Source organism: Gymnodraco acuticeps, unplaced genomic scaffold (assembly GCF_902827175.1).
Source record: "Gymnodraco acuticeps unplaced genomic scaffold, fGymAcu1.1, whole genome shotgun sequence".
Lineage (NCBI taxonomy): Eukaryota > Metazoa > Chordata > Actinopteri > Perciformes > Bathydraconidae > Gymnodraco > Gymnodraco acuticeps.
In genome coordinates, this window is record NW_022990172.1 from 530,114 (window position 1) to 557,626 (window position 27,513).

The following is a 27,513-nucleotide window of genomic DNA, read 5'->3' on the forward strand; positions in this document are numbered from 1 at the left end:
TTCTTTAAAAAAAAAAAAACCCATCCTCATTGAGTGGGTCCTGGTTTGGGAGTGGGCTGTGGATGCGGTTATTATGCCCACACTTCTCAGACGAGCCGTGCCGAGTTGTCACGCCTCGCTGCTGCATGGTCCTGCCCGGTGCCGCCGCGGTGTGTTGTAGCCGACTTTGAGTCGCAGCCGCTCGGCGTCTCAGGCTCCGCCGTCCCCGGTGCTCTTTCTCCTGCTCACTGAGCCAAACCTCTTTATTTTTAACGGCTTCAAAGCTGCTAGTCCTGCTGCTGCCCGTGGGAGACTTATTAAGCAGACAACAGACCTTTTAAAGTTTTTTCGTGACGTTTCTAATCACCGGGAGAACGGAGGAGCTGCAGCACCGGGAACCATGAGCGGACACGGGGACGAGGCCGAGGAGAGCTCCGGCTCCCAGGAGCCCACGGGGGCCGCGGAGCCCCAGAAGAGGAGGCCGGGGAGACCGAGGAAGCCACAAAAAGTAAGTTGTGTCCCGCTGCTGTTTACTGAAGCCGCTTTGCAGATACAGACGTCCAGTCACTGCAAGAAAAAAACAATCAAATCCAGATTGTAGAATATCTGCACACCGAGATGTGACTTTTTTTAAAGTTATCAAACTGCACAAATGGCATATTCTTTTTTTTTAAAGTGAGCTGACTTTGTAATTGATTGGTACAGGGTGTGCTTCTTGCTTATAGCTTGATTTCAGTAGCCTATACTTTTCTATTTGTAAAGGAAGGTGAGACATTGTTTTTCCAAACATGCTGATATATGGGACATGCTAGCCAACTTTATGTATGCTAAATTAACTTCCATACACTTAATCTTTCCAGCTTTGGCCTTGATCTTTAATTGACAACATGAGTAAAAAGACAAATATGTGAATTAATGTGATTTTGCAGATCTTCTTGAGTTGAATCAGAGAAGTCATGGCAAGTGAGGGATTTGAACATGTTTCTGTGAATGTGTTTATAGACTGGTGAGTCACATTCCAACCAAAATGTCAAACCAAAATCACCTCCATTGACACTGCAGGCTACAGTTACTGTAGGAGAGAGAAAGCCCTCTCAGAAACACAGCAGCCAGTATGTATGTGGAGTGAGAATTGACTATAATATTTAGACATGTTGAAACACCATGAAGTGCACAAGGTGATAAGGTTATAGAAATGCTGATTGCAAATTGTGCAGTTTGAGTGTGAAATTGAAAAGTGGAAAATTTGAATGAATACCAAATCCCTCTCATTCATTCCCTCTATGGCCACACATAAGCAGACACAATGTGCCACACACACTCACACACACGCTTTGTTCCTCTCTTGGTCTTGACCCATAAAGCAATGACCAAATAGGGGGGGGTTCAAAGCTTTGTTTCCTGTCCACCACCTATGTCATGTCCCCCTCCCTTTCAGGAGCCCAGTGGAGAGCCTGTCCCCAAGCGACCGAGGGGCCGCCCCAAAGGAAGTAAGAACAAGGGCCCCTCCAAGGCAGCGCAGAAGGTAAGGAGCCTCAGCACCTGGAGGATGCATACGTTTGCCAATGTACATTATTGATAACCAAAACATGGCTTCAGGAGTGGACATGATCAATAACTAAATATAGTTTTAGTGAAGTAACCACCTGTAGTTATTATTAATATGTTTTTAAACAGGGTTGATTTTCCTTGTTGATTTGAAAAAATAAGCAAAAACTGTCCAAAATGATGAGCAAAAATGTCTTGGTGCAGCCATCATTATTTTAAAACACTTGTGTACATAGAGAGGAGACTGTGTGATTGAATATGGAAAATAATTAGGGTCTTTTTTTATTTTTAGATCGGGATTAAAGTCAGAATTTTGAGGAAAAAAATCTGAATTCCAAAATTAACGTAATAAAAAGAGAACATTTTTCTCAGAATTCTAACTTTAATAAATAAATAAATGACCAGCTCTAAAAAAAAATGTGGCCCTAATCCTCTTCAGTACATGAGAGATTGAGTTGATGAATGAGAAAAGATTACGTTTGCAAAGAAAAGAAGATCCTGGAGAAATGCTTTGGAATTTCACAGCCATTTCCCACCTTTCTTACTTGTGGTTTATGATACTGGCTGTGTCTTCATTCATTAGTTATATGAAGCTGTGTTAGGCTCATGATGACAGCAGCCTTAGTGCTCCCTTGCCACCATGAACCACTGTAAACATTCCCAGCACTTTGAAAAGTGAACCACTCTGCTCTCGCCATAATCCAGTCTCATCTCATCTGGTATTGTTATGATAAACACAGAAGATATCAATCTTCCCAGATCAAAGAGTCCCGGGTCAGCCCACACCTTTAATTTATACTCTTTTAAAAGTTCACTTCCCCTGCCCACATCAATCACCTCTGCAATCTCTGACTGGTATCAAGTAGAAACAATTGTACTCCACACCTGCACGCCACAAAATGAAGACTCCATTGACATAATCCTGGAAAGAATAAGGCTGAGTTTTTGGGTAGGAAGATCTGGAGTCAGCAGAGCATCAGCCGGATTGGTCGTTTGTTGAAACACTTTAAAATACCCCCCCTTGACAAGGCTCTGTGAATAATGACAACTGTGCCATTACTTCCATTAGGATGTCAAGGTGGATGGGTTGAAGAACAAAGAGTGTGAAAGCTTCAAGGTCCTAGGAAATGGCGTCTGACCTCTTCTGTATGGCCACAGTCAAAAGCAGACCAAAAATACTGCGTTGTTATAGCAGTCATGACCTAATACATTGTACAAATGCTAACATGCTTAACAACAACATATACAGGGCATGGTTGTTCTGGGTGGATTGATCAGTCAGTTAGTGTTTGCTTCCCATTTCCTACCAACAATCAACATTTGATGTGTTTAACCATAAACTTTCCCTTGGCTAAGTGGTTCTCTTCTTCAGTAGTGGCTGCACAGAAAATTATACTATAACACTTTTAGTAAAATGTGATTGTACTGGCGTGAGATCCCTGGTTATTCAGTGCTGCCGCATCTCTCAGCTCAGACATGTAAAACACACTGATGATTAATTGAACAGGGAGTTGCGTTTCAGACAATTAAAGCTCTGCATTAAAAATGTAGCGTCGCAAACAGAGAACTGGGATTACAGCACACAGATTGGCGAGCCAGCAGTGTGATGTGTCATGATAGAGACCCGCATTAGCACAGCATTAGAACATCACAACACAAGATATCACTATTGTGTCGTCGCTTAATACACTTCTGTTTCTCTTAAATAGGTGGGGGGTTTAACCAGTCGTAATTTAACATGAAAAAACTTTTTTTTTATCCTTACTGTGAAATACAAGTACTTCAAACTCGAATCAAGCACTATTGAAGTACCTCGATGTAAAATAGTTGACTTTCATCCTTTCCACATCTGGTATTGTGTGAAAACTCCCAAAACTTCCATAAAAGCCACTTATTTCTTACAACTAACTGAAAAAGTAACAGGATTTATCAGATTCTACCATGCCTGCGAGTTGTTAAAAAATGTATAGTTGTAAGATTTTAGGTCATTTCTAAAGCCCAGTTTACCTGTGAACAACAAAGTGTGAGCCAGTGTTTCAAAAACAGATACAAAATGTATTTTACTATGGGTTATGGATAAATTGTTTCGAAAATATATCATATATTGCCGTTATTTTGTATGATACTACAATTGCAATATGATGCGGTATTGGAGGTAATCATTTCGCCACATCATTTTCTGTAATTTTCTTATTTTCTTATTATTTTTAATGATGGTGTGGTTTTGAGAACCAAACACCATCTCAGCTGCTCCCAAATTATTTTTGATGTTGACACCAATATGGAAATATTGGACCTAATATTGTTCAGCACATTTTCTGGGGTGACGATGTGCTGAAACACTCCTCCTGCTGCGTGGTATTTACTCAACACCTCCACTGATACCTGCTGGTCATTCTCTGCAAAATGAATCGCAGCTCAGCAATTTGACTAAGATTTCACCTGACCAATAACTTGGGCCCGAGACCTGGATACATCTCACAGCTTACAAAAATAGAATTATATTGAAATTATACAACCAGCCTTCCACTGTAGTTTCTATCAAATATGACTAAAACAGGAGAAAATATTGTGTCTGTGGGAACTATTTTTAGCGGTGGATTAATCCAAATTTGGCATTTTAGTGTGTCTTATACTAACACTTAACGTAATTTTTATACCTAAAGGTTAATTGCGCTTTATGAAAATGTTTTTTAGTTTGGGACATCATTCCTATCAGCCATGCTAACATTGTTTACAACAAGTGAATACCTGATATCTTAGAATACAGTGATAATGAAACCAAAACAAGTCCAGAAACATGAGCAACCACACGATCAAGGTCGAAAACAAACCCTGGATTGGTAAAAAAAAAAAAGGTGCTCATTTTTTTGTAGTAAATGTATCAGTTGAAAGAAGCTCTGATTCAACTTTGACCTTCTGTAGTGGTGTTGACCCTAATACCCTAATACTTTAAGATGTCTGCTAGAGCAGTGGTTCTCAACTGGTCAGGCCTCGGGACACACTTTTTCCTTAGTCAATAAATCGCGACCCGAAATTTTGAACCACTCAAATCTATTCAACAAAAAATCGTGCAGTAATATATATATATACGCTTTTCAGCATACAATATTAATTAAAGTGAAGTACAGTGCATATATCCCTTCACAGAACAAAATAATGCTTTTAAATAAGGTTTAATGAGATGATGGAATCAAAACTGAACTGTATAACATAAAAAGGCACACATGCTGAAACCCCAACAGCAGGGGGTCTGGGTGGATTCTCCCCCAGGAGATTTTTTAGAAATACTAACATACTACGCATTCTGGTACACTCTGAGAAGAAAATAAATAAATCTATTGCTACCCGACATATTAATAATAATTGATGCCATTGTTTGTTTTTCACTTTGTTATGACTGCTTGCTGCTCCTCACAGAGAGAAGAGTAAAGAGGAGATAGTCTGAATTACTTTAAATTGTGGGTAAGGGTAGATAGCTCCCATTGTTCTGTGACCTGTCAATCATCAAACCGGGGGTCATATTTCATTATGTGTTCATTTGTATCTGAAGTTGTACCCATGGATGTATAAAGAATAGTTCTACCGCAAAGTTATTCTCCGTGGGGACTTCCGGCAACAATCTGGATTCTGATTGACCAGAAGACTCGAAAAAACATCAGCAAAGATGTTTTATTGAGAAGATGATCACTACGTGACAGAAGTTTTCAAAACCGTTTATCTCCGGTACTTCCAGTCCAACGCCTACTGCATGCACAGCATTAGAAAATTGGGCCTTCAAAATAAAAGTTGGACTTTTTTTAAAAATTTGTTTTTGATTAATTTCTTCACTCACACATCTGCGACCCACTCGAAACGGGTCCGCGACCCACTTTTGGGTCGCGACCCACCAGTTGAGAACCACTGTGCTAGAGTAAATGTCTGATCAGGTGTTTCCAATGTCACGATAGAATGATTTATTGATCCTAATCTATGTATTAACAGAAAGCCGAGGCAACCGGGGAGAAAAGACCCAGAGGGCGACCGAGGAAATGGGTGAGTCAATGGTTTTCGTAAGCTTGTGTCTACTGCTGGCATACTGGACACTGTATTATATAAATAAGGGGTTATGTTATGTATGTAGGAAAACATTTCCTTCCTACAATTACTTTTAACTATGATTCAAACGCATTTTGTTCCCAGTTTAATGCATATAATATGCCGTTAATAACTGTGTAATATATACCTGGCTGCTAAATCCTAAGAACTGTTACAGGATGTGTATTTTGAAAATTATGTAACTTTTTATTTTTGATTATATCATAACTTAGTACTTTTTTTAATGCATATATGTAACATATGTAACATTCTGATTCTGATATTTAGATGGGCTGTTTCTCAATGTTGTTGTCATCTTTGTTTTCTTCATGTAGCTTTAATACATTCAGAGGTTCCTCTCTGGTTGATGCCGGTGTCCGTGTGTTCGTGGATATCTCCAAAGTGTTTGTGTTATCAGTCAAAGAAAATGTTTACTCTCAGCGCCGGCACGCAGGAATACTTAAATAATTCCACTGACAGCTTGAAGGCCTCAGTGTTTATCAGCTCCAAAGTAACAGGCCTGATTGATAGTGCAGGAACAAGCAGCCGGCAGTTAGAAGTGCCACCAGGAAGGGCGAGGAGAGAGGCGGGGAACTTTCTCCTGCGTACAGCATGTCTGCATTATTACGGTCATCAAAAGAGGAAAATATAAATGGAAGGAATAGTGTCTTCCAAGATTAAGCAAAAAGCATTTTTAGTTATTCTTCACTAACCAACTTCTGCTGGTTTACTGGCACATGCTCTGGCTGAGACTTATCAGCTCCGAGCGGTGGCTTCAAAAGCAGTACGCTGCGTTCAAATGCATCGTAATCCTTAGCCTCTATCCTCAACAAGACATCTCTATAACAAATTATAACCTTACATGTAATGTGTTTTAATCTGCCTATATCCGTGTATATATAAAAATAATGACATTTATAAAGCAATGTATAAGGTCAAGTTTCAAGCAACGCAATATTTAAAAGTAACACAATGTCTTTTTAAAAAAAACATCATAGCGTATTTTAGTTCTCATAGTTTTATTACGTTTTATTATTTTATAATGTATTATACCCACTGTTATAATTCATAATGTTGTGAATATAAGTCAATCTAAGGGATTATTGTTAGCCTTTTAAAAATATAATTAAATAACCACATTGAAAACATTGTAAAATTGACTGAGTTTTCTGTTTTCATTCATAATATAATTTTACAGCTATTGTAAATACGACTATCTGACTTGCATTCATGACAAAATCCAAATGGTGAACACAAGTGCAACAGAGATTTTACTAATAACTATGATGTATTTGAGTTGGCAATAAAAAACTTTTCCTCACCTCACCTCAAAGTTCCTGTCCTCTGCCAAAGTTGTAAACATGGGATGTTTTCTCTTATCTAAAGTACAACAATACTACTCATCTCCTTGGTTTTAAAATGTGCAATGAAAATCTTGCCTGTCCTCAATAGGTGGAAAAAAACGCACTGCATTGAATGTATTACATTGTTTAAGTCAGTATAAAAGGTCATTAAGCAAGTCATGGCAAGTATTTAAGTTCAAGTGGATTGAGAGCATCGTAAAGTGTTGGGAAATCATTTTTAGTAGATATGTAAAAAAAAGGAGGTGTACAGCCTTGTGAATATCAGTACATTTGAAAGTACTTCTATCAGGCCCGTATTATGTTATGTCAGAGAACACAACACCAACACTTCAGTTTCTCAACCAGCTGCTGAACCCTTGGACTGAACTGATAAAACAGTGGAGGTTTACTGCAGCTTTCTCTTTGTGGTGCTGCCTGCCGGTGCCTGCATGTCCCGGGTACACACACACCAGTACACACACACCAACATCCACCCACACAGCGGCCTCCATTGCTTGACGTCAACTGCAGAGAGGCCGCAGTGCAAACTAGTCAGTTGTGTACTGTAGATAGCGTACCTTTGTGACTGCCGCGGGGCATGTGCTGACACCCCTTTGACAATCAAAGCCTCTGCCTCACAGCAGCCTTCTGCTATATATGGGCAAGGAAATGTTTAACTAGAACAGCAACCTTGCAGCAGGATCATTAGGGTCTCTTGCTGTTTTGTTATTGCTTAGTTAAAGGGGCCTCTGCTGTCACATGTTTACATGTTTTAATGTTCTGCAGCACCTCTTTTCGTCTGCTCTGATTGGTTAGCCGGCTGGATTTGTTATGATTTCTAGCTCAGGAACAGTAAAAATAAATGCATTAATACGCATCAAAGCACAGACTGCATATATATAATATCATACAGGCAAACAGGGACAAGAACACATTGACTGAGAGAGATGATTGACCCTGGACAGGTTCCCCAGTAAAACTACTTATATCTTATATTCCTACAGCTAGCAGGAACTACTAGGACTGGTCAGACCCAACTTATGCGGACTGGTCCCTCATCGGTATGTCTCGTTGCTCGTCCACTGTAGGGATGCAGGTCCTGTCCTCTGTGCAGGTGCTGAGATGGATAGGCAGCCCTCTGCCAAGCTGACCAGCTTCCTCTGCTCGTAAAAGCTCGAAGGGGGAGTCTCCGCTCTCCAGTAGTTTGCATTCATCACTTGTACATAGCAGTTCCCCCTTTTCTGCTGCCAAATGGCGACTGTCATTGGATGTGTTGGTTCCACTACAGGCAAGATAAACTCTTTGTCCCTGTGTTAAGCCGTGTTACAGTACAGCTTTGGAATTCTTAACAACATAGGCTGCCTATAGGTAAAGCTTTCTTAGAAGGGAATATCACAGTAAAAGCTTGAACTTGAAGACTTCTGTGTTTAAACTGAATATCATTGGTTCTTCAAGGTTTTAACAGCCTGCTTTGGTTAAAGGTGCAATGTTTAGTTTTGTTCGGCATGTTCATAGTAAACCTCTTAATTTTCTGTTGGCGAAACTTTCGTGCCCTATCATTGCTGGAAATAGGACGCATACATGTCATGGAGTCGCATGAACGATAAGATACAAGAGTGTACTCCATTCAAAAACATCCAGTTTGAGTTTTGGTAATTTGTATACCCCTAGCACTTTTGATCTTGAATCTGAGAAATCTAAAAAAAAAAATAGTTTGTCTTTTTATGTTTTTTGATTATACACCTCAATGCAATAAGGCTGAATGGTATTCCATTGATGCTCCTCAAAGTATCAAACGCCAGATGTAGTTGAGATTTTAATTCAGGTCACAAAAGTGGTGATTGTCATACAGAGGTCGCGTTAACCGAATATTTTCCGTCTATGACGGATTTTTTTAAACAATGACGGACAAATCTGAAAGCAGTCCGTCATTTTGACAGATTAGAACAAACTCGGAACAGCGCAAAAGTTTCCCCGCAGCGAGGCTCCGGTGTTATGCCGTGTTATGCATGCCCTCCAAAAAGGAAATTATACCGTTTCCAAACCTAACTGTGCCGTACAAATCATTGAAATGTCTGTGAGCTTTGGCTTTACGCTGTGCACGCTCCCGCGAGGTGCAGCAGCCATGCATAACACGGCGCATGTGAACTGTCCCTCCCCCCCCCCCCCCCCCCCCCCCCCCCCGTTGACAGTTCACGAGCATGCTCCCCCCCGTCAGAGTTGTGTAAAGGCCGACGGGTAATTCTGGATTTTGACGGAAGTTTTACGATCCTGTCTGTCAAAATGACGGGCAGCGAAAAAGTCTAGCGCAACCTCTGTTGTCATACGTAGACCAAGAGAGGGTCATTCTGCTGCCATATAAATGAGACTTAGAAACATTATATAATATTTGTAACTAAATATCCCTGCTATACTTCATTGGTACTTGCAACATTTGGGCAATGCTAAACAGGAATGGTGCAATTTGTAAAGCAAAGCCATGAAATAAGAGAAAATATAATTCTGCTTCTCTATTTCTGCTTCCTTTATCATTGGTCAGCCAGTGAATGTTTTGAAGCCAAACCATTTCCCTGCCCTTGAGCTGTCTTGCTGCCTCCCATACAGCTGCCTCTTTGTGTTTGATTCTCCGCAGTCACATCCGAAGTTACTCACCGCCAGGACACACTCATACCCATCTCCCCTTTCTGTGCCCATGCAAACCCTTATTGGTGTTAAATGGAGTCTACTGTGAGACTAATAGCCTCCGCGTCAAATGTGCGGAAATGACTAAGTGAATGGGCAAGGGAGCACAAGTGCAATGGCATGAGTGTGTGTGTGTAAGGGGAGTTGATATAGTGTGAATGGGAGAGGTCTACTCCCACCTCACACAAGGCTCTGCTGCTCTTGGCTTCGGGTCAAACACCGAGGGCAGGTGCCAGGCAATGGAATCGGAGCTCGGAGGAGAAGAAAAGTAAGGAAGTCTGGCAGAGGTGATGAGCAGCATGATTAGGAGTTTGTCCAGCAGCTTTGAGAAAGTGGCGAGGCCTGGAAGGTCCTCAGAAACAAGCAGCCTGTGAAAACGTCTCTCCTTTGAATGCATGCATGTGTGAGGCAGGGGTAATTGTCCAATTGTGTCCGACATTAAAACGCTTTTTATAGCATTGGCAAGCCTCACATAAAAAACGTATGGAACTTGGCCTCCAGGGTCTCTGGGCAACAGATTCACCCGGAAAGTTGGTGTCCAGAGTGAATCAGGGGCCGAATCAGGGCTGTGGTGTTGAGCAAGTCTAACAAGTATTTACATTTATACAAAATTCATGAAAAAGCTAATTCTTGACCTTTTTAAACATTTGTCCAAATAATCTTAACTCAAGGTCATCAAACTTAATTTTGTGTGCCCCCCAAACTAGTATTGTATTATTAATCACATTATTTATTATTGATAGAATAACTGGCTTTAAAGAGTTGTGCAGTGATGAGTCCTAAAACACAGAAAACACCATTTTACCACTTCCAGTTCCCTCGTATTGAAATCAACAATCTTTAGAACGTGTATTTGGTTACAAGCCTGAAATAAGATCTGGTTAACACAAGAACGTTTTGTTCTACAAAATAAAATACGTCATGTCCGAAGCCTCTATGTGTAAAAAAAAATACGGCAAATGCAACTACTAAACGTCATCATGCTGGCTTTGATGCGTTGCAATGCGACTGTGGTGTACATTGTTTATAGCCTAACAATAGTTTTTTATTACTATTTACTCATCTTATATCACTAAGTGGTGTCCATATGTTGAGATGATCCTGCTGAACAAAATGTGTATCATGAATATGTGTGGGCTACAAAAATCTTTTTCTGCAATATACCAAGGAAGTCCTTGCGATGCTCATTTCAGGGTCGGCCTACAACAATACGTCATCACTGCACCACTCTATACCTCAAGCTCTATATCTGATCTTTTATCGTCTTATGTTCCCGTGAGATCCTCAGATTCTTCTCTTCTTGTTGTTCCAAGATCTAGAGCTTTTAGTTCCTCTAGACTTACCTGAAGAGCCGGACAGAAAACACTATCTCCTGTAAAACGTTTCTCCTTTTAAATTGGCTTTTCTTAAATGTGCTAATTACAGTGCAGTTAGCAAAGTGGACAGGACGTTCTTCCATGTTTTACAAATGACTCCATTTTTGTGTGTTTGACTGGATGAGGTGCATTTAGTTATTTTTAGATCGGTTCTGCCATATCGTTCTCCTTCCCCAGGCTATTTGTAAGAGAGAAAAAAGAAAGACCACAGAGAGACACAGAAAGGAGTTGGGGGTGGGCAGCAGCTTTCCCTCATTCCCTACATTCTCAACCCCCCACCTTCCTCCAGCCTGGGCTGCTGCCTGGCTGAAGGGATGGATTCCAGCCACTAGAGGCCTTTGTTCAGACAGGGACTCTACAAACATCAGGAGTTCTCCGGGACCTTAGCGGATTTCCACAGGTCACCTATGCCTCCCTCTCATAACTCCCACCCTTTTTGTTCCTGCTGCAGACTCTGGAAGAGTGTAATCATTTCACTTTTTGCTACAACATCATGGCCGCGAGCTGCAACACAGATTAGGAAGCAGTGGAGTTAAAGAACGCTACATGTAGATCAACATCGGGGTACTCGGTGGTCCTAATATACCAGTTAGTACTCAACATTGTTGTACAGTTCACTTTTTTATTGGTTATTTGCCTTAACAAAATAATGATCAGAGCTTTCTTGACAAAAATCCACATTGATGCATCATTTTAACTTTAGGAATAAACAGAGGAAACCTTGGGGAGATAGCATGTGCATGGACAACCAACATTTTTCTCCAAATGCATCTTGCTACCTTTAAAACATATAGCAAATTATGTTGGGAAAAACATTCAGAAGTAATTACATTGACCTTTTTACCTGTTCCTGGGCTCCTTCAGGATTACCCTTAGTAGAATGTTAGGCCATCTCTATGATCAATTTCACACTTATATGGTAGACACACAAAAATGTTCATCCAAAACGAAAGAATACTACTAAAAGCAGCAAATCTTTTTTAACACTAAGCTTCTGCAGGTACATAGTAATGAAACCTGTTTAGAAAACCTTAAGATCCATGTTGTGGCAGTCAGAGAAGGAGAGTTACTCAGAGTACCCCACGTTCACTGTTTGTTTTCCACAGGAAGTTACATGGCTGTCCTGTGGTGTCCTGGCTGTTTGTGTAGCGATAACTTGGATTTTCCCCTCTTCCTTTTAACAATGCCCTTCTTTCAAATTCCTTAAATAGATACGGACATTTATGTCATTAGAGTATTTCTGCTACCACTATTAAGAGGCAGGAAGTGAGCTGTTGCAGGCCCGACAGGTTAATTCATAACATCTGCAACGCTCTGTTAAAACAAGGCAGAGCTGAGTGCCATGCATAGAGTCCTTCCTGTTTCAAAGCAGCCACGCATGCAGGCTGGGAAACAGCTACATGCATTTGCATCAAATGGTTCCAAGACAATTCTGCTCCAAAACATAGTATACGCTAGGGCTGAACGATATATCGTGTCATGGCGATAACCGCGATATGCGCATGCGCGATATTCACATCGCAGAGATGTGCGATTTTATCAATGTTTTATAATATATATATTTTTTTTCTATTTTTTTTTTTAGGACGTGCAATATTAATTAGGTACATTAACTCAAACACGTCATGTTACAATTATTTTGCTACTTGCTACAAAAGGAAAACTTGCGCGGCTCTCATGTCAGGGGTACTTGAGTGAGTGACATGCAAGCTCTGCATGCACAGCAAACCACCAATCACAATCATTCTTGATCAGATCACAGCAGGCCCCGCCCCGCTGGTTTGCAGACCATCAAAACACCGGTAAAAAATTGGCGAGGCACAGGAGGACAATACCAGCGAGAATGAAGATTTACTTCCAAAAAGAAAAGCAACATCTGCCATCTGGAACTATTTTAGATGCAAAAAGGTTCTTCTCTTCTTCATTCACAGATGAACCTCCTTATTTGAGGGGAAGCAACATGCATTATCATGACATATTAGATCATGACTTAAGGTATGATGAGTCAACCAGTTAAGATCCAGACGTCCGTGACTAAAATCCTTCATCCGGTTAAATATAGTTAAAAAAAACGCAATATATATCACAGGGGAAAAAAATATATCGCAATGTCAGTTTTTTTTAATATCGTGCAGCCCTAGTATACGGTAAACCAAAAACAAATCTTTCATTCTGTAAATGCAAACAAAAGCAATGAAATACTTGTCTAAGTCTAAGCAGACGTATTGCATTTCTACTTGTCTTCCTTTTTGTGTTGAGATACTCTGGGAACAGATTTCACTTCAAACAGCAGAGGCTCCTAAATGGAGCCGGTCCAATTTGTCTGCGCTTTTCTTTCCTTCCAGAGCACCCCCCAAAACCCTACCAACAAAAGCCTGCTTGTCTGCTAGGAATTTTCCACATTCCTTGCAACGACAGACATTTTTCTCTTGTACAAAGGGCCCTTCGGCAAATTCCCCCTAATCGCTGGGTTTAGTTGGACCCTGATAGGTGCAATTCATAACTGGTGAGGCATCGGCTAGGACAGGAGGCAATCCTACTTCGCTTTATTTACATCACTTCATAAGGCATCAAAGGGAAACGCTATGTAGTTAGGTGTAATTTTTGTAATTTTAAGGTTGGTCTTGAACCTTTCTGTGCCTTCTGGGGTTAAGCTGTAAGTGAGACTCCACGTAACCTTTTAAATACAGCACTATTATTATTATTAGAGGAAGACCTACATGTTGAGACGAGTTGGAGTGCCTGATCGAGAGACACTGGGACAATTACAAGCTGTAGTAGACTCTCGCACCGAAGAGACAAATGCAAGAGACTGTCAACATTTCATATTCTTTTATTTTTTCTAGAACTGAGAGCCTGAATCTGCTTTACCATTCATGTGCGGAAGTCTCACAGGGTCAAGTTCAAGGCCTAGCAACGTTTTTTTTGAATAAGAAACAAAGAACAAGAGAGGGAGAGAATGGGAGAAAGTGTGAAATAGAGATAAGGGAGTGTGTGTACGGATAGAAACTGTAGGTTTGGCCAAAGGGAAAGATTTTTTTCTTTTTCCTGACTGCAATTTTTCTAAGATGTGAAATGGTTAAAAGGTCACCTGTTGATCAAGACAGTTGATATATTTTCATAATGTGATGCCAATTAATTCTATAATAGTTGAAATCAAATTGTCAGATTCTTGGACTGACAATGGTGGAAAGTCAAAAAGACCATTTTCTTTCGTAAAAAAACACCAAAATGGCTTATCATTGCAATGTTAAATAAATCAAAGAGTCTTTTGTGTATATGTTTTTGTTTTAATGAATCATACTTATCAACTTTAAAAACGTGTAATTATTCCAGAGGAACACTGTATCCTCTGCAATTAATTGACTAATTTCCCTAAAAGTTCCTCAAACCGAGGCTTCCCTTCAGCAGTTTGTGAATTCCAAACAAAACAAGTCCAATGTTTACCTACCTAAGTGCTCTATTAAGCAAAGTTACATTTTAACAATTTAAATGGTGAGAATTCCAGGTTTTACCTGCCTCATAATCTACACGGCATTTCATCCGAAGCGTATCTCACGCCGGACTCTTCATCCGTGCAGACTTGTGTTTGTGGAGGGAAGGTTGGTCAAATGATCCATTTAGCTTCAAAGGAGGTCCAAAGGTTAGCAGGACCAGTAACGGTTAACCAGAGCAAACAGCAGCGCCCTTTCTTATGGGATAATTAACACTGCTAGGACAGAAAAGAATGAACACAGTACACTCTATACACATGATGTACAAGCAATCACATGTTAAAACACAGAAGTAGCGCACAATCATAACATACACATTTGAAAAACAGAACCCAAAGCAATGATGATGAGGCTGGCGTAGCACATGTAACTTCATATATTTGGGACTCAAAGCTTGCCATTAAAGTTGAGATCTGATCAGATTTTTGTATTCTAACTTCGTAGCCCTATTGCTGTTTCACGTGGCAAGTTTTGCCGTATTCTCTTTAATTCAATCGGTAGAGCTTCTGGTCAATGTGCTGGATCAGACAGAAAAGTCTCTTGAGCAGTCAACAATTGAAGGTGCTTGTGAAAATATCTATACTACAACTTACTGGAAGACGTGACTGAAGGATTTCTATGTCTAGTTGGAGAACCAGTAACGTTTCTGACCCCAGAAAGGGATGCGGACAGCTACCGTGGTGCTGGAGAGAGAGCAGGCTGAATGGCCCTCCTCTCCACAAGCTGGGGCTTTTGTGAATGGTGGCCTGTACACGGTGCTCAGCAGAGCGGAGGCATTTCTCTCTTTGATCAGAGGAAGACTTCTGGAAAGAGGCTGCTGGGTGGTTCTCGAGCTAAGAGCCTGGAGCGCCACATTCTTGGAGTAGCAGAGGGATTGGGTTTCAGCTGAGTGGGGTCCCCACCATAGGGCTCCTAGTTTTAGTCATACTTACCTAGCGTACCTTGGAGTGGTTGAAGCTGCCCCCCCCCCCCCCCCCCCCCAAAAAAAAACACTTGTAGGGCAGGGCAGCTTGGTCGACAAGTGATTCATAGTGTTGGGCCTTGACAACATCAAAGAGCTGCCACAGCCTGTGAAAGACAATGCTGCCATTTCTCCTTTGTGGGATCGAGGGGGCTGGTTTGGGGGCAGTGGGGGCGAGAGGAGCTACTTGCAGGAGTGGCTTCTGTACTCGAAGGGATTGGATTTCACTGATGGTTATTTTGGAATACTTTGTCACAGATGCTCTGCAACAGCACTTGTACATTTTACTGTAAGACTGTAAGCAAAGAGGACCCTTCATCCTTTGTGTTTATGGTCAGTAACTACATTAAGTTGTGTACCTGCTACTTTAATTGATATGTAAGTATTGATATAAACCCTTAAATACTTATTTTTTAGGATGTGCTCTCTGGGCTGCAGTCAGATTGTAATTAACATTTCTTTTTTGTTGTATCACATAATTCTTCAAGCAAGAATTGTTTAGTTTTTTCCAACCAGCAATGCTTTATTGACCATGGTATTCATAATTTAGAGAATTATTATTATTTTTTAAATGACCAGAGAAAATACATAAATTACACACAACTATAGACGTTTCAAGGCTGGCGTTACCATATTAACAGGGGTCCCTCCAAATGAAATACGTTCAATGGTTACCCACCTGTCTCTGGTTTAGAAACATATCCACGTCATGCTAATTATGCAGTTCGGGGTGAAAATCATGCAGTTTTTTCATGCGAATAAATGTGGTATTTTCGCCTATTTAGAAGACGTTTTTTATACTTTTACTTTGAATATGTTTATATGAACATTAATACTAGGGTCTTTTTTTTAGGCTCATCTCAGCCAAGGCTCCAAACAAGCTGCGGCGATACCAAATGATGATGTAATCACTGCAGACCACTGATTAGTCACAGAGAAAGGGTCAGCGATGCATCATCTTTTTTTCTTTTTATCACTCAACCCACATTTAAAACCAATGGCAGCCGGCAAAACTACGCCGTACACTGCGCCTTAGAATTGAGGTTTGGCAAGCGTTCCTTCTGTTGGTCCCCGTTCAAATGATTCTCCCCTTTTTACAACGGCTTAACAGACTATTTCCAGTACAGTACAGAAGCAGAACATCTGATTGGAGTGTGAAGTATTAAAGGGGAACGGGACAGGTGGAGTACTTGGTTGGGAAAATTGGTCAGGCACCCAACTGCCCAAAACGTTTGCATCCTCCTCTTTGTGTGCATTAGTTTCCAAATGTTCCCTGCTGCATTCCTCACGCACGACCCATCCGGTGTCCGGACTCCATTACTGCCATTGAGCCTATGGAAATTCCAGTCAAAGCTGGCACAGAAAACACCAGCTGTTTGAACTGATCCCTGGTGGGTGTGCGGGGTTAGGGACATGTTACCCCCTTCTTAGGGCCAGCAGCTGTGCGGTCTTACGAGCTCCAACGACTCGGCGTTTCCTTTTTACATTCTCCGAGCTAATGGAGTGCTCAGCTGTTCAGCTCTTGTCCAGATCTACTTCAGATCTACTTCCTGTGCAGTTGTGTGAGATGATTGGTCAGCATGAAAAGCCTTATCTACAAGTTGTTCGAGGGTCTACAAGACAAAACAAGCAAATGTGGTGGAGGAGCTATTAAAACTTGTTGTAGCAAATTATTATTCCATTTGGGTATGTTGGGGTTGTTTTCTCACCTGTGGCCATTTATCATTTTGTGAATCACGTATATGCCAAAGTGGTGAAGAAGTTGTAGTAGAGGTTGTGTCTTGTGTTCTTGCTCTGTGTGCTTGCTTAGATTATTTTAGAAGTGCATGCAACAGCAGTTATGTTAAGAAATTCAAGCACAAACAAGTCAAATTCTAACAGACATTTTTTAACATATTCATCATGTTGAAGTGTGAGAAGGCAGCCGCATCTTCTGCACATCATCCAGCTTTACTCTGAGCTGAAATGCTCCTGTGGTGTGCTGCTGCTTCTGTTTGGCCCTTTGCCTACAATCATTAAACTGTTTAATAACTCTATTACTGAACAGGCTGAGGGGAGGTTCAAATCCCTCTGTGTATGTGGCCTCAAAACTCTTTTGATTACCAATGGAATTATGGTCGATAACACATTGACAATAATATCAAAAATGGTCAAATGTCAATGATCAGCACTTTGCGTATTAAAGTCACCGCAGAATGCTCTCTATCAGAGCTATGTGGCAAGGGGGAGGTTATTGCAGCAAGCTTCCTATGAATATGGCCATTTAGAAAAGGCAGTATTAGAAAATGGTCAACATGGGCCCTACTGTAAATACCATTTGTCTTAACCCCAGAGATACTTGAACACATTGGTATAATGCAGGTTGTTAATCCTTTATGATATCTGTTATATTTACAGATGTCTTAAAGACAAGGTATTAAAAAGGTCTGTGTAGATGTGAATGTATTAATTGTGCTGTCAGATTTGAGGCAATCGTCAATTAACTCTACTCTTGAATTATCAATCACTGCATTATGTCGTTATTGTAGAGTTAAAATACAGGGCCAAGACACAATGTGCATCCTACATTATCCAGGTTTCATTCGGTTTTTACCTTTTCATTTCCAGTGGAATCATTTTTCCTTCTGCCTAGCAACCATGTGACATTTGTGTGAAATGACAGCTATGAACATTGTATTCTTGTTAATGATATTAAAGTTGAGAAACAACACTTACTTCTCTTCTACTCTCTTTCAGCCACAGCAAGTCGTCCAGAAAAAGCTTGCTCAGGTAAGATACTCATTTATTTACCCTCGCACACACTTTATTTCACTAAATGTCATTCTGTAAATCAAAACATTGCTTGTTTACTTTTAATTGACAAATGTTAGCTTAATTTAGGCTACATGCACAAATACTGGACACGGCTTGCTCATAGTTTTTCGTAGTTTGGGTAAATTGAGCTAGTGATTAAATGGCATGATTTGCTGTACAATACAATTGATGGCCTAACCATTAGAAGCAATTGGGGTTGAGCAATTGACCATGGACAGTTTGGAGGAGAGGGGGGTCGGACCTTCATCCCTGAAACTAATGGACAACTTCCTCTACCTCCTTAGCCACAGGCACCTCCTACAAATGGCCCAAACTATTGCAAGGAATGATCAAAAACATGAAAATGTCTCCTTGTTTGTCCGGGGTTAAGAGTATTCCACATGGTGAAGTTATGTACTGTTACATTGAGCTGATGGAACATGACTGTATCAAAGTTACATGCTTTGTTAACACATCCACCTTCCCTTAAACTCCTTCCTAGTGCTAATAACAACTCCAAGCTACATCCAAATTTGGTTTTGATGGTTTGTAGGTCTCATATTTTTCATTATATTGTGTGTACTCGTTTTCCTATCAATGGAAGTGATGGAAAAATGGTTCTTGTCAAGTGCCTCAAAGGCTGACAACATCTGTATAGTTGCTGCAAAATTAACTCAACCTGTTGCTAAAGCTAACGTTTTTTGAGCTGGATGAGAACTATGGAAAAAGTCACATCCCTAAATATAGAAGTGGCATTTGCAAGAAAAAAGACCTGAGATTTTTTCTCTTGGAGAGAAAGTTAACTACACTTCCTCCGTGTCTGACTATTAATAGGTAGCAGTTAATTGGATGCCGTTTTGTGTTGCTGGTGAGAGCATGTACATCAGAGGGGGAATGAAAGCAGAATGGTAATAAGTGAGTGCAACATGACACAGGACCCCAACCCCCAGCATTCCCTCACACTCCAGGAATCCACCAGCCTCCCTCTGTTCACTGGTGCGGGCCACTTCTTGGTGTGAATGCATAACTCCGCTCTGATTTGTGGCTGTGTGGGAACAGGACTGAGGTAGTTGGGAGGCGCTGTGAGGCCCTGGGAGCTGCAAACCATAAAAATGTCATTTAGCTCTCCCACTTTGATAGGCTGCTTTATCTCAGCCCCACCACCACTTGCCTGTACAAAACCTCAAACCCCTTTTCATTCCAGCGCTCGAGGTGGGGTGGATACACGACCCAACAGAAAGTTATAGCATGCACATGGCATAGTTTCCCATTCAAGTTTCAGCTCCTGCTGCCAACCAGGACTTCTATCTTTACATGTTCCTATACGTCCTTTTTTGGTTAAAATAACACAGTGTTCGGAATAAGGCTAGTAAACAGTGTGAATGACATGGGTGGGCTCTTGAAGAATCTGTGCCAGCGTTGGCCCTATCTGCACCAACCAGTTGTAGAAACAAACTTTATTTACTTATTTCCTCTTTATGGGTTTGTTTAGTTGAAAACCAGGGTGTAGTTGAAGGGTTAAAACCAGGATCTCCCTATAGTGGCTTACGTCTTAAGAACAACTCAATTAAATCTTTACAGCAGTTACCCCAAACCTTCAACACCATAAGGTTATGGCGTACTTATAGACAGCTATGGCATGTGACAGTTATGGGAAACTCATAAATTGAGCCATTGGGAAGAGGGTAGGGCTGCTCAATTAATCGTATTTTAATCGCAATTACGATTATGGCTTGCAACGATTACGAAAACAACGTAATCGAAATAAAACGATTATTTTTTTATTATTATTACTTTTTTTTAATTAATTTTTTTATTGGTTTTTCAGTTGAATTATACTTAACATTCAGGGTAATCAACTGTTAAAAACATACTGTTCCAAAAAAAATTCTCCAATAAATTGATGTTTTCAAAGTAAATGGATAATCGTTTTTAATAATCATGATATCAATTATTGACCCAAATAATCGAGATTATGATTTTTGCCATAATCGAGCAGCCCTAGAAGAGGGTTAAAGTCATGAACCAGGAATCAGAGGAAATCCAGAAAAACTGTTGACGCTCAATTTTAAAATGCATACACAGTCAATGGAAAGATTAAAAAAGAGGCAAACAGATGCCGATTGGCTCTAGGCTTAACAAGTTATGGAAAGTTGTATGAGTCTACTTCATTATTCAACAAAGACATGAGGAAATTCAAATAAGAGAAACACCTTAGGAGTACTGTAAGGTGAAGAGCGAACTGGAGACTCTACAAAGGCATTACTTGGAAGTGATAGACAGAGCCAAGAAAGTGTTGCTAACTTTCCGTCAAATAGCAAGAGACTGCTTTCCCTTCTCCACCGATTAGTAGGTGTGTGGAGCTTTCAAAGTTAATGATATTTGGTAAATACTTTTTCGTATGTACCGTACAAACACTATGAATGCCTTTTTGAAAAAGGGTTGTCAGAAAGGGATATAAACAGCTATGGACACTTTTGTTCAGGCATGGTCAGACGACTTGTCCGACCAAACCTTAAACCCAACCAAGCCTTGATCCTGAAGTGGATGTTTTTGTAAAATTAAACGCTTTAACGGACCAGTTTGGCAGTAAACACCATCACTAGGGTGTTTAAATTACAGGCTACCCATAGTTATCTTTTCCTGTGTGTGAAATGGTGTAGGTGTCGGCAGGGGGGAATATAATTGCAACTTATTTTTTTCACCCCCACCCGTGCTACCACCACCTTTTTTTTCCCTGTGCTCCCATTTGCCCTTGTTACACATGGTAGCATTTAGCGGCCCTTTTAAAGACTGAAGTGTGTGAGCACTAATGAATGGAGGTGGTGTTGCACCGCCGCAGCCTAGGAAAGGAAGAGGGTTATAAATTGTGTCAGTTAGCCTCCCTGAATAAAATGAGGCCATGTGGAAAATTAAATGCATTTCTTCTTAAGAGGGAGGAGGTGTTTCCTCTCCCCTCCCCAGTTGTGACAGTGGTCATCATGCACTTTAGAAAACTAAGCAGCACTTGTTCTGGGTTATTTAGGGTTAGGGAGCCATGGTTGCTGTACTGAGTCCATTTACTATTGCAGATGGCTGGTGTCCAATCATGCACATGGTCATTTCCTGCCAGATTAACCATTCACTTTGAGACTAAAATGAATTTAGCTACTTCATTAACCATATGAAGTGCCTGAACTGCTCTGGTTGTGGTCATCCTCCTCTTTTTTGTATCTACCATGGGTGTTGCCTGGACGTAGGCATTAGGTTTTGGGTTGTCCCTCCTTCTGTCCGAGGTATTCTGCAGTATTTTAAGCTTGCCCTGAGGGAATTTCTTCAAATTTGGCTCAAGCCTCCACTTGAATTGTTTTGATTACTTTTATTAGTAAATGTATTGAACATGTCAGATTTGTTTTTCTTTTTTTTATAATAATAATAACAAAAAATAAACGTTCTAGGTACAAACAAATTAAAATAAATACATTCTCAAATAGTCTCTGTCATGTTCAACAGGGGCAAGAAGAAGCTTAAAAAAACGTTTCTGGTCCTACCCCCTCTAGCGTACATTTTTCTTGAAAATTAAAGATTAGATCATCGTTCATCATGTTGTAAACAAATATATTTTTTTCACAAAACAACCAAAAAATAAATAACTTTTACAATGACAAGAAAGAACAAGTGGGTTCACGGGTCCTGCTCATAACCATTACTGATTTGGTTTCTAAATAATAGTTTTAGTTTAGATACACTTGTACAATACTTCAGCTCATCATTACTGTTATTCCTCAGGTCAACACCTTTTGTTGTGATGCACTGAAGTTTGATTGATGCATTTTATTTTTAAAGAGCAATGGTAAAGGTCACTTCACATCCGTCCCTATCACGTTCACCTATGTATTTGTATGAACATTTGGAGCACTGTTATTAATGTGGTCGACAAATGGTTGCAAAATCTTCTAGAATTGGTCTTTTACTTTACTATAAATGAGAATAATGTGTGCAGCAGTTTCCGTATGTGCATAGGAAAAAGTTCAAATATACAGCTCCAATTGCAGAGTTGTCTGGAATGATTTTGAGTTGTCTGTCAGAGGTGTAGATGGTAAATTACATGGACTGCCTTGTTTTTATTTACAGGAAGAAGAGGAAGAAGAAGAAGATGATGAAGAGGCTGGAGATTCCCCACAGGAGGACTAAGCTACCACACCATGAAATCTCTACCTCATTCAGCTGTCAGGTCTTTGAAAGGGAAAAGACTGCCTTTACCACTTGTTTTTGACCTTTTCCACATGATTTTACTTGTTTTAATTTCAGTTAGAGAATTTCCATCTTTGCTCAGCCATCAAACAGGCAGATATGTTCAGTTATATCTGCCTCTTTAGCTCCCTTGATACATATTGACATAGATCTTGAAAAAAGAAACAGAACAGATAACTGTCTTGACAGATAAAATGAAGCAAAACAATCTGCTTCATACATTCTGCTTGTTTAAAAGATAGAATCAAGAAAAAGACAGACATGTCATCACACTTACACTTCTCAATGAGAATACACTAAAACAGACGGATACAATGGTAATAATAGAGTGATAGCATCATAAGGCCACTGCATCTCTCAGACTGATACACACACTCTCTCACACACCCTGTCATTGTTGACTTATTCTCCAGATGTGGATTGCAGAAAAAAGAGGCTGGTTTCATCATACAGACATTTAGAACAACTTTCTGCTGTTCCAATATATCAGCATATATCATCCATACTAGTGTTGGACCACGCGACACAGGGAGACACAAAGCTCTGTGTAGGACCTATTGGTATTCATAAGTAATTGGGCACATCAAATCCCAAACCGCTCACTTGAAATATGAGCAGGGTTGAAAACTAGAAGGACACTTTTTAATCCCCTCCCCTTATTTAGAAAAGCAAATATAAGAACTTCTACCCTGGCCCACACCGTTTTAAAAGGTCCCCTATTATACTGTTTTTAATCAATATATTATAGTTCTCAGATATGTACAAAACATGTCTCTGAAGTGTTTGGCTCCAAATACTAAACAGATCATTGCAGCTTCCCACAATCCCCTTCTGTTTCAGCCCTGTTTCAAAAGTGCTGATTCTCTGTCTGTTACTTTAGATGAAAATAAGGAGCCCCTCCCCACGCCCCTCTGAGAGATATTTGGTTAAAAAGAACTCAATGGTGCTCTAGGAGGAGATTCAGGTGATAAGGTGGAAGAGGGGGGGGGGGGGGGGGTTACTTTGGTTGGTTATTGGCTAATGGTTACACAACCCAAAAAATCGTTATGACATCATAAAGTGACCAAAATCTGATCTGACAGGTTTCTATATAAATGGATCAGGACAAAAAGAGAGCGAATCTTTTTTCCTGAAACTTTCAGAGTCTCTTTACACAAAGGGGACACATGTTGATGTATAAAAGACATGAACAAGTGGATTTTGCATAATAGGTGACCTTTAAGATTCTAAAAACATTGGGCCAGTATAAGCATAGAAAAAAAACAGGACCTCTTTGGGTAGCCCATTTTACAGAATTTTTCTTAAGGTTATTGTCCAAATGAGAGTTGATAGTCCGGCAGTCCTCCAGTAGGGTGTCGGTGTTACTTAAAGACCAGAACTTTTATTCTACATGAGTTCTGCTTTGCTCTCCCTGTTGTTGGTGGAATGCCACGCCTCTTTTACTGCTCTAGAAACCTCTTCACATCCTCCACTACCAAACATTGCATCAGACTACTGTATACCATTTGTTCACATTTACATTTTCAGGCTTGTGTACATAGCTTCGTTAAGTTTGCGCAACATAGCTTTAAAACCTCAATTTAACCATTGATGTCACACTGCAAAAACATCCACAGACTTGCAAAAACCTTAAACCCTTAAGAACAAAAACCACAAGAACAAAACACACATTACCTCAAGACACACTTGATACCTGGATTTAGTGGCAGCGTGACGTTGGATGTTACGCAATGTAACTCCAGGAAGCCTTACGTTCGAGGTAACCTGATGGTATGCCAGCGCTTTCTGGTCACTGAAATGCAATATCTTATCATGATTTCAAACTACCTCTGACTCAGCACAACCAGCTAATGAACACACAAATAGATGCCTGGGAAGTTCAGATATTTGTGTTGGAACTTTATACTGTACATTAAAGCGAGGTCATCCCGGTTGGTTGTAGTCTTGTCATGGAGGAACAGGAAGATGTCTGCAACTATTATGTTTGATTCAGTCAGGTAAAGACTACAACATCCATAAAGAAGCAAAAGTCAGATTTGACAGAGCCATGTACATTAAAGGAAAATTATTTTGACCCTCTTTCCTTTTGGGTATGACAGACCAAGGCAGTGCTTTTACAAGTTTACGAGGATATGAAGAATATTAAAACTCATCCACACAGGTGACAACTTACCATATTCAACCTAAAGTGGTGGCGTTAAGCTTTAATCCCATCATTTGAAGCACATTTTTAAAGCGAAAACCTGAAAACGCCCCTAGTTTAATTTTTTTAATGTCAATTTTACTGTTAAAAAAACACCAATCAAGACAATAAGCAGTCAAAAGCTACACGAAAAAAGTATCACTTGGCTCTGACTGGCCTGACATTTTCTTCTTTTGAGATTTTTGGACAAAGCATTGATTCAGTGTCTTTTTATACTTAAAAAAAACAAAAACAAAAAAGCAGCTAACATATTACGTATTGTTATTTCTTATTTACCTTAATTTTAATTTGTATCTTAACATTGCAATGAAACATATTTAGCATTATCTGCAAACTGGGACTTCTTTTTGACAAACTGTTAACTTGAATTTATTACGGTTTATTGAGGATCGAGTGTTTGTACAACACTGCGTGATAAAACTACATGTTTTTTTGGCTTTGAATAGTTAGTTGTTTTTTCCTGAGTTATGTACTACCTACATACTGTATGTACAGTACCTCAAACAGACCGCTAAAAATGGACTATTCAATAGAAAAATACCTACCTCCAGTCTCTTTACTTTCTGTATGAGTTACATTGATGTATGATATGATCTATATCAGGACTACAGAAGCTCCTTACTTAAAGTATCAGATCAAGCTTCAAATCTCAGTACATTTGGATTCTCACCTTCAAAGTGACTTCAGGTTTTGAAACAGATATATTTGGATTTTGTATATTGTATTCATGAATATGTTTTCTTGTTTTTAATTAGTAGATATCAATATACTTGATTAGTTGTTGTGATTTTCTTTTCTTGTGATATGGTTTAAACCAGATGTATATGGAATTGCTTTGTACTTAGTGATGGATTATACAATTTCCCCCTGTCATCATGGCAACCTTTGAAACGTTAAGACGTTTTTTTTAAACTGGGCCTAAGGTAGAGCCTCAGAGGAGCTACATCGATCCGTTCAACTTGCCGTCATCAGCAACACCTGTACGGGAAACGGCGACTGTCAAATGTTCTGACAGTCCTTTATTTCTGAAACCCTGAAAGTCTGAAAGGTGTCACATTAGACCAAGAGCCCATTCGTCCAACATCCTATTATCCCCCCAAAATTAAGCTGCCTTCACTAGATATGTGACAAAACTGCTTTGCGCACCGCTCCAAATTGTTGCCGAACACTGGGCTCACAGTTCAAGTTATTTCAACTTTGACCTTGTTTACCCCTGATCTTTCAACACGCAACCAATCAGGTGACAGCTGTACGAAGCACCCAACTCTGCGCAAAGAACAGACCCCGAATCATGTGAAGGCAGCTTCACCAGTAGGCCCATTTTTACGAAAAATTCTCCCTGCTACAAACTGAAGCAAATGGATAATTATTATGCAGAATAGCATCATTTGACCCTCCCAATATTTCTCTCCCTCCAATTGGCTATTGCTTGTTGCCTTTGTTGGTTGTGTTGCTTGGGTTTAGGCAAAAGGAGTGATATTGGCACTTTGAAACAATGGCCGTCAGTTCTCAGGATACAGGCTGTTGGACAAACTAGCGTTTGGTCCATTGGTACAGTTCTCAGGTTTGTTTTGGTTTTCAGAAAAAATCAGTCGGAACAATAGCATGGCACTTATGGAGCAGTGGTAAACTCACACTTAACAATCTGCACAGTGTTCTGGACCATAACGTTGTCTTCAGACTTTCCCAATCTTTGTGCTCGGATTAATTTAGATTTAACACCCAAAAACAAACAGAGATTAATCATATCTAATTTTAGAAATATTTTACAAGTATTTGATCGATGTGAAGAGTCTGGATGGACTACACCGTCAACTCAGTAAAATATTGGTATTGCCTAAAATGACTTTTTTATCCAGACACTGTGCAGGAAATAATATGTCTAGTAATCAAACAAATCTAAACAGTGAGGATCACAAGCTGCTGTATAAACTGTGATGCAGCTGATCAGCATCTTTATCGCATGTCTTTGAAACAGACAGCCTTCATCATTTAACACCACACCCATCAGCCAGAAAGACCCCTTTTAGACCTGGTATTAACATGTCATCTATATGGATTACGGGAAAAAAAATGGATTCACACATAATACCAAGTGTAAATTGTGGGTCAAAAATGACACCACTGAGCTCCTCAAGATCCAAGGTACAAGCTTTTGAAAAGTGTCATTTTCCTCCAGAGATCTGACCTTGAGTAGAAACTGAAACACCTGCTGAAGTTGTCTGGAGGTGATGCTACCTCGCTGTTGGACAGATTGATTGTAGAAGCTGTTTACGAGCTTCCACCTCTGGGAGTCTTAATGAAGTTTCTCTTCATGACATCACGTTCTAGTACAATCGAATACACATTACTACCTCCATAATGGCCTACTTTTACCTCATTTTCAAACTTAAATACTGTTTAAAATTCAGGTGTCCGTGAGCATATGGAGAACATTTTAAAGTTTTATATATATATAGTTTATTTTTGTGGGGGATGAATTTTATAAGACTGTTTTCTCTGCCTCTCAGTCACCATTAGGTAAGACTGGACATGTAACCTTTGAAAAGGATTGTTCTTACATTATGCAATGTTTTGTAGTTAGCTGTGAGGGAAGAGGAAGAGATTTCTCAGCTCTTCCTCTTCCTTGCTCCTTCTGTATAATTTCAAAAACCTATACATTATCTAACTTTTATCGCTTCCTCTATCCACATATTATTACTGTCTTTCTTTTTCTGAGCAAATTGTGCGTGCTTGCTAAACAAAGTCTTTATAGATATTCACTGCCTTTTATCCAGCACAATAAAAAGTATGGCATCCATAACGTCGACTTGTGTGTGCATTT

General features: G+C 40.0%; 1 protein-coding gene across 1 annotated transcript; it reads left to right on the forward strand.

Annotated features, from left to right (window-relative positions):
• hmga2 (high mobility group AT-hook 2) lies at positions 1–27,492 on the forward strand. Its single transcript, XM_034217651.1, has 5 exons — positions 1–487; positions 1,418–1,504; positions 5,512–5,562; positions 18,197–18,229; positions 22,367–27,492. The coding sequence occupies exons 1-5, from the start codon at positions 380–382 to the stop codon at positions 22,424–22,426; spliced, it is 339 nt and encodes a 112-aa protein (XP_034073542.1). The 5' UTR covers positions 1–379; the 3' UTR covers positions 22,427–27,492.
• The last annotated feature ends 21 nt before the right edge of the window (positions 27,493–27,513 follow it).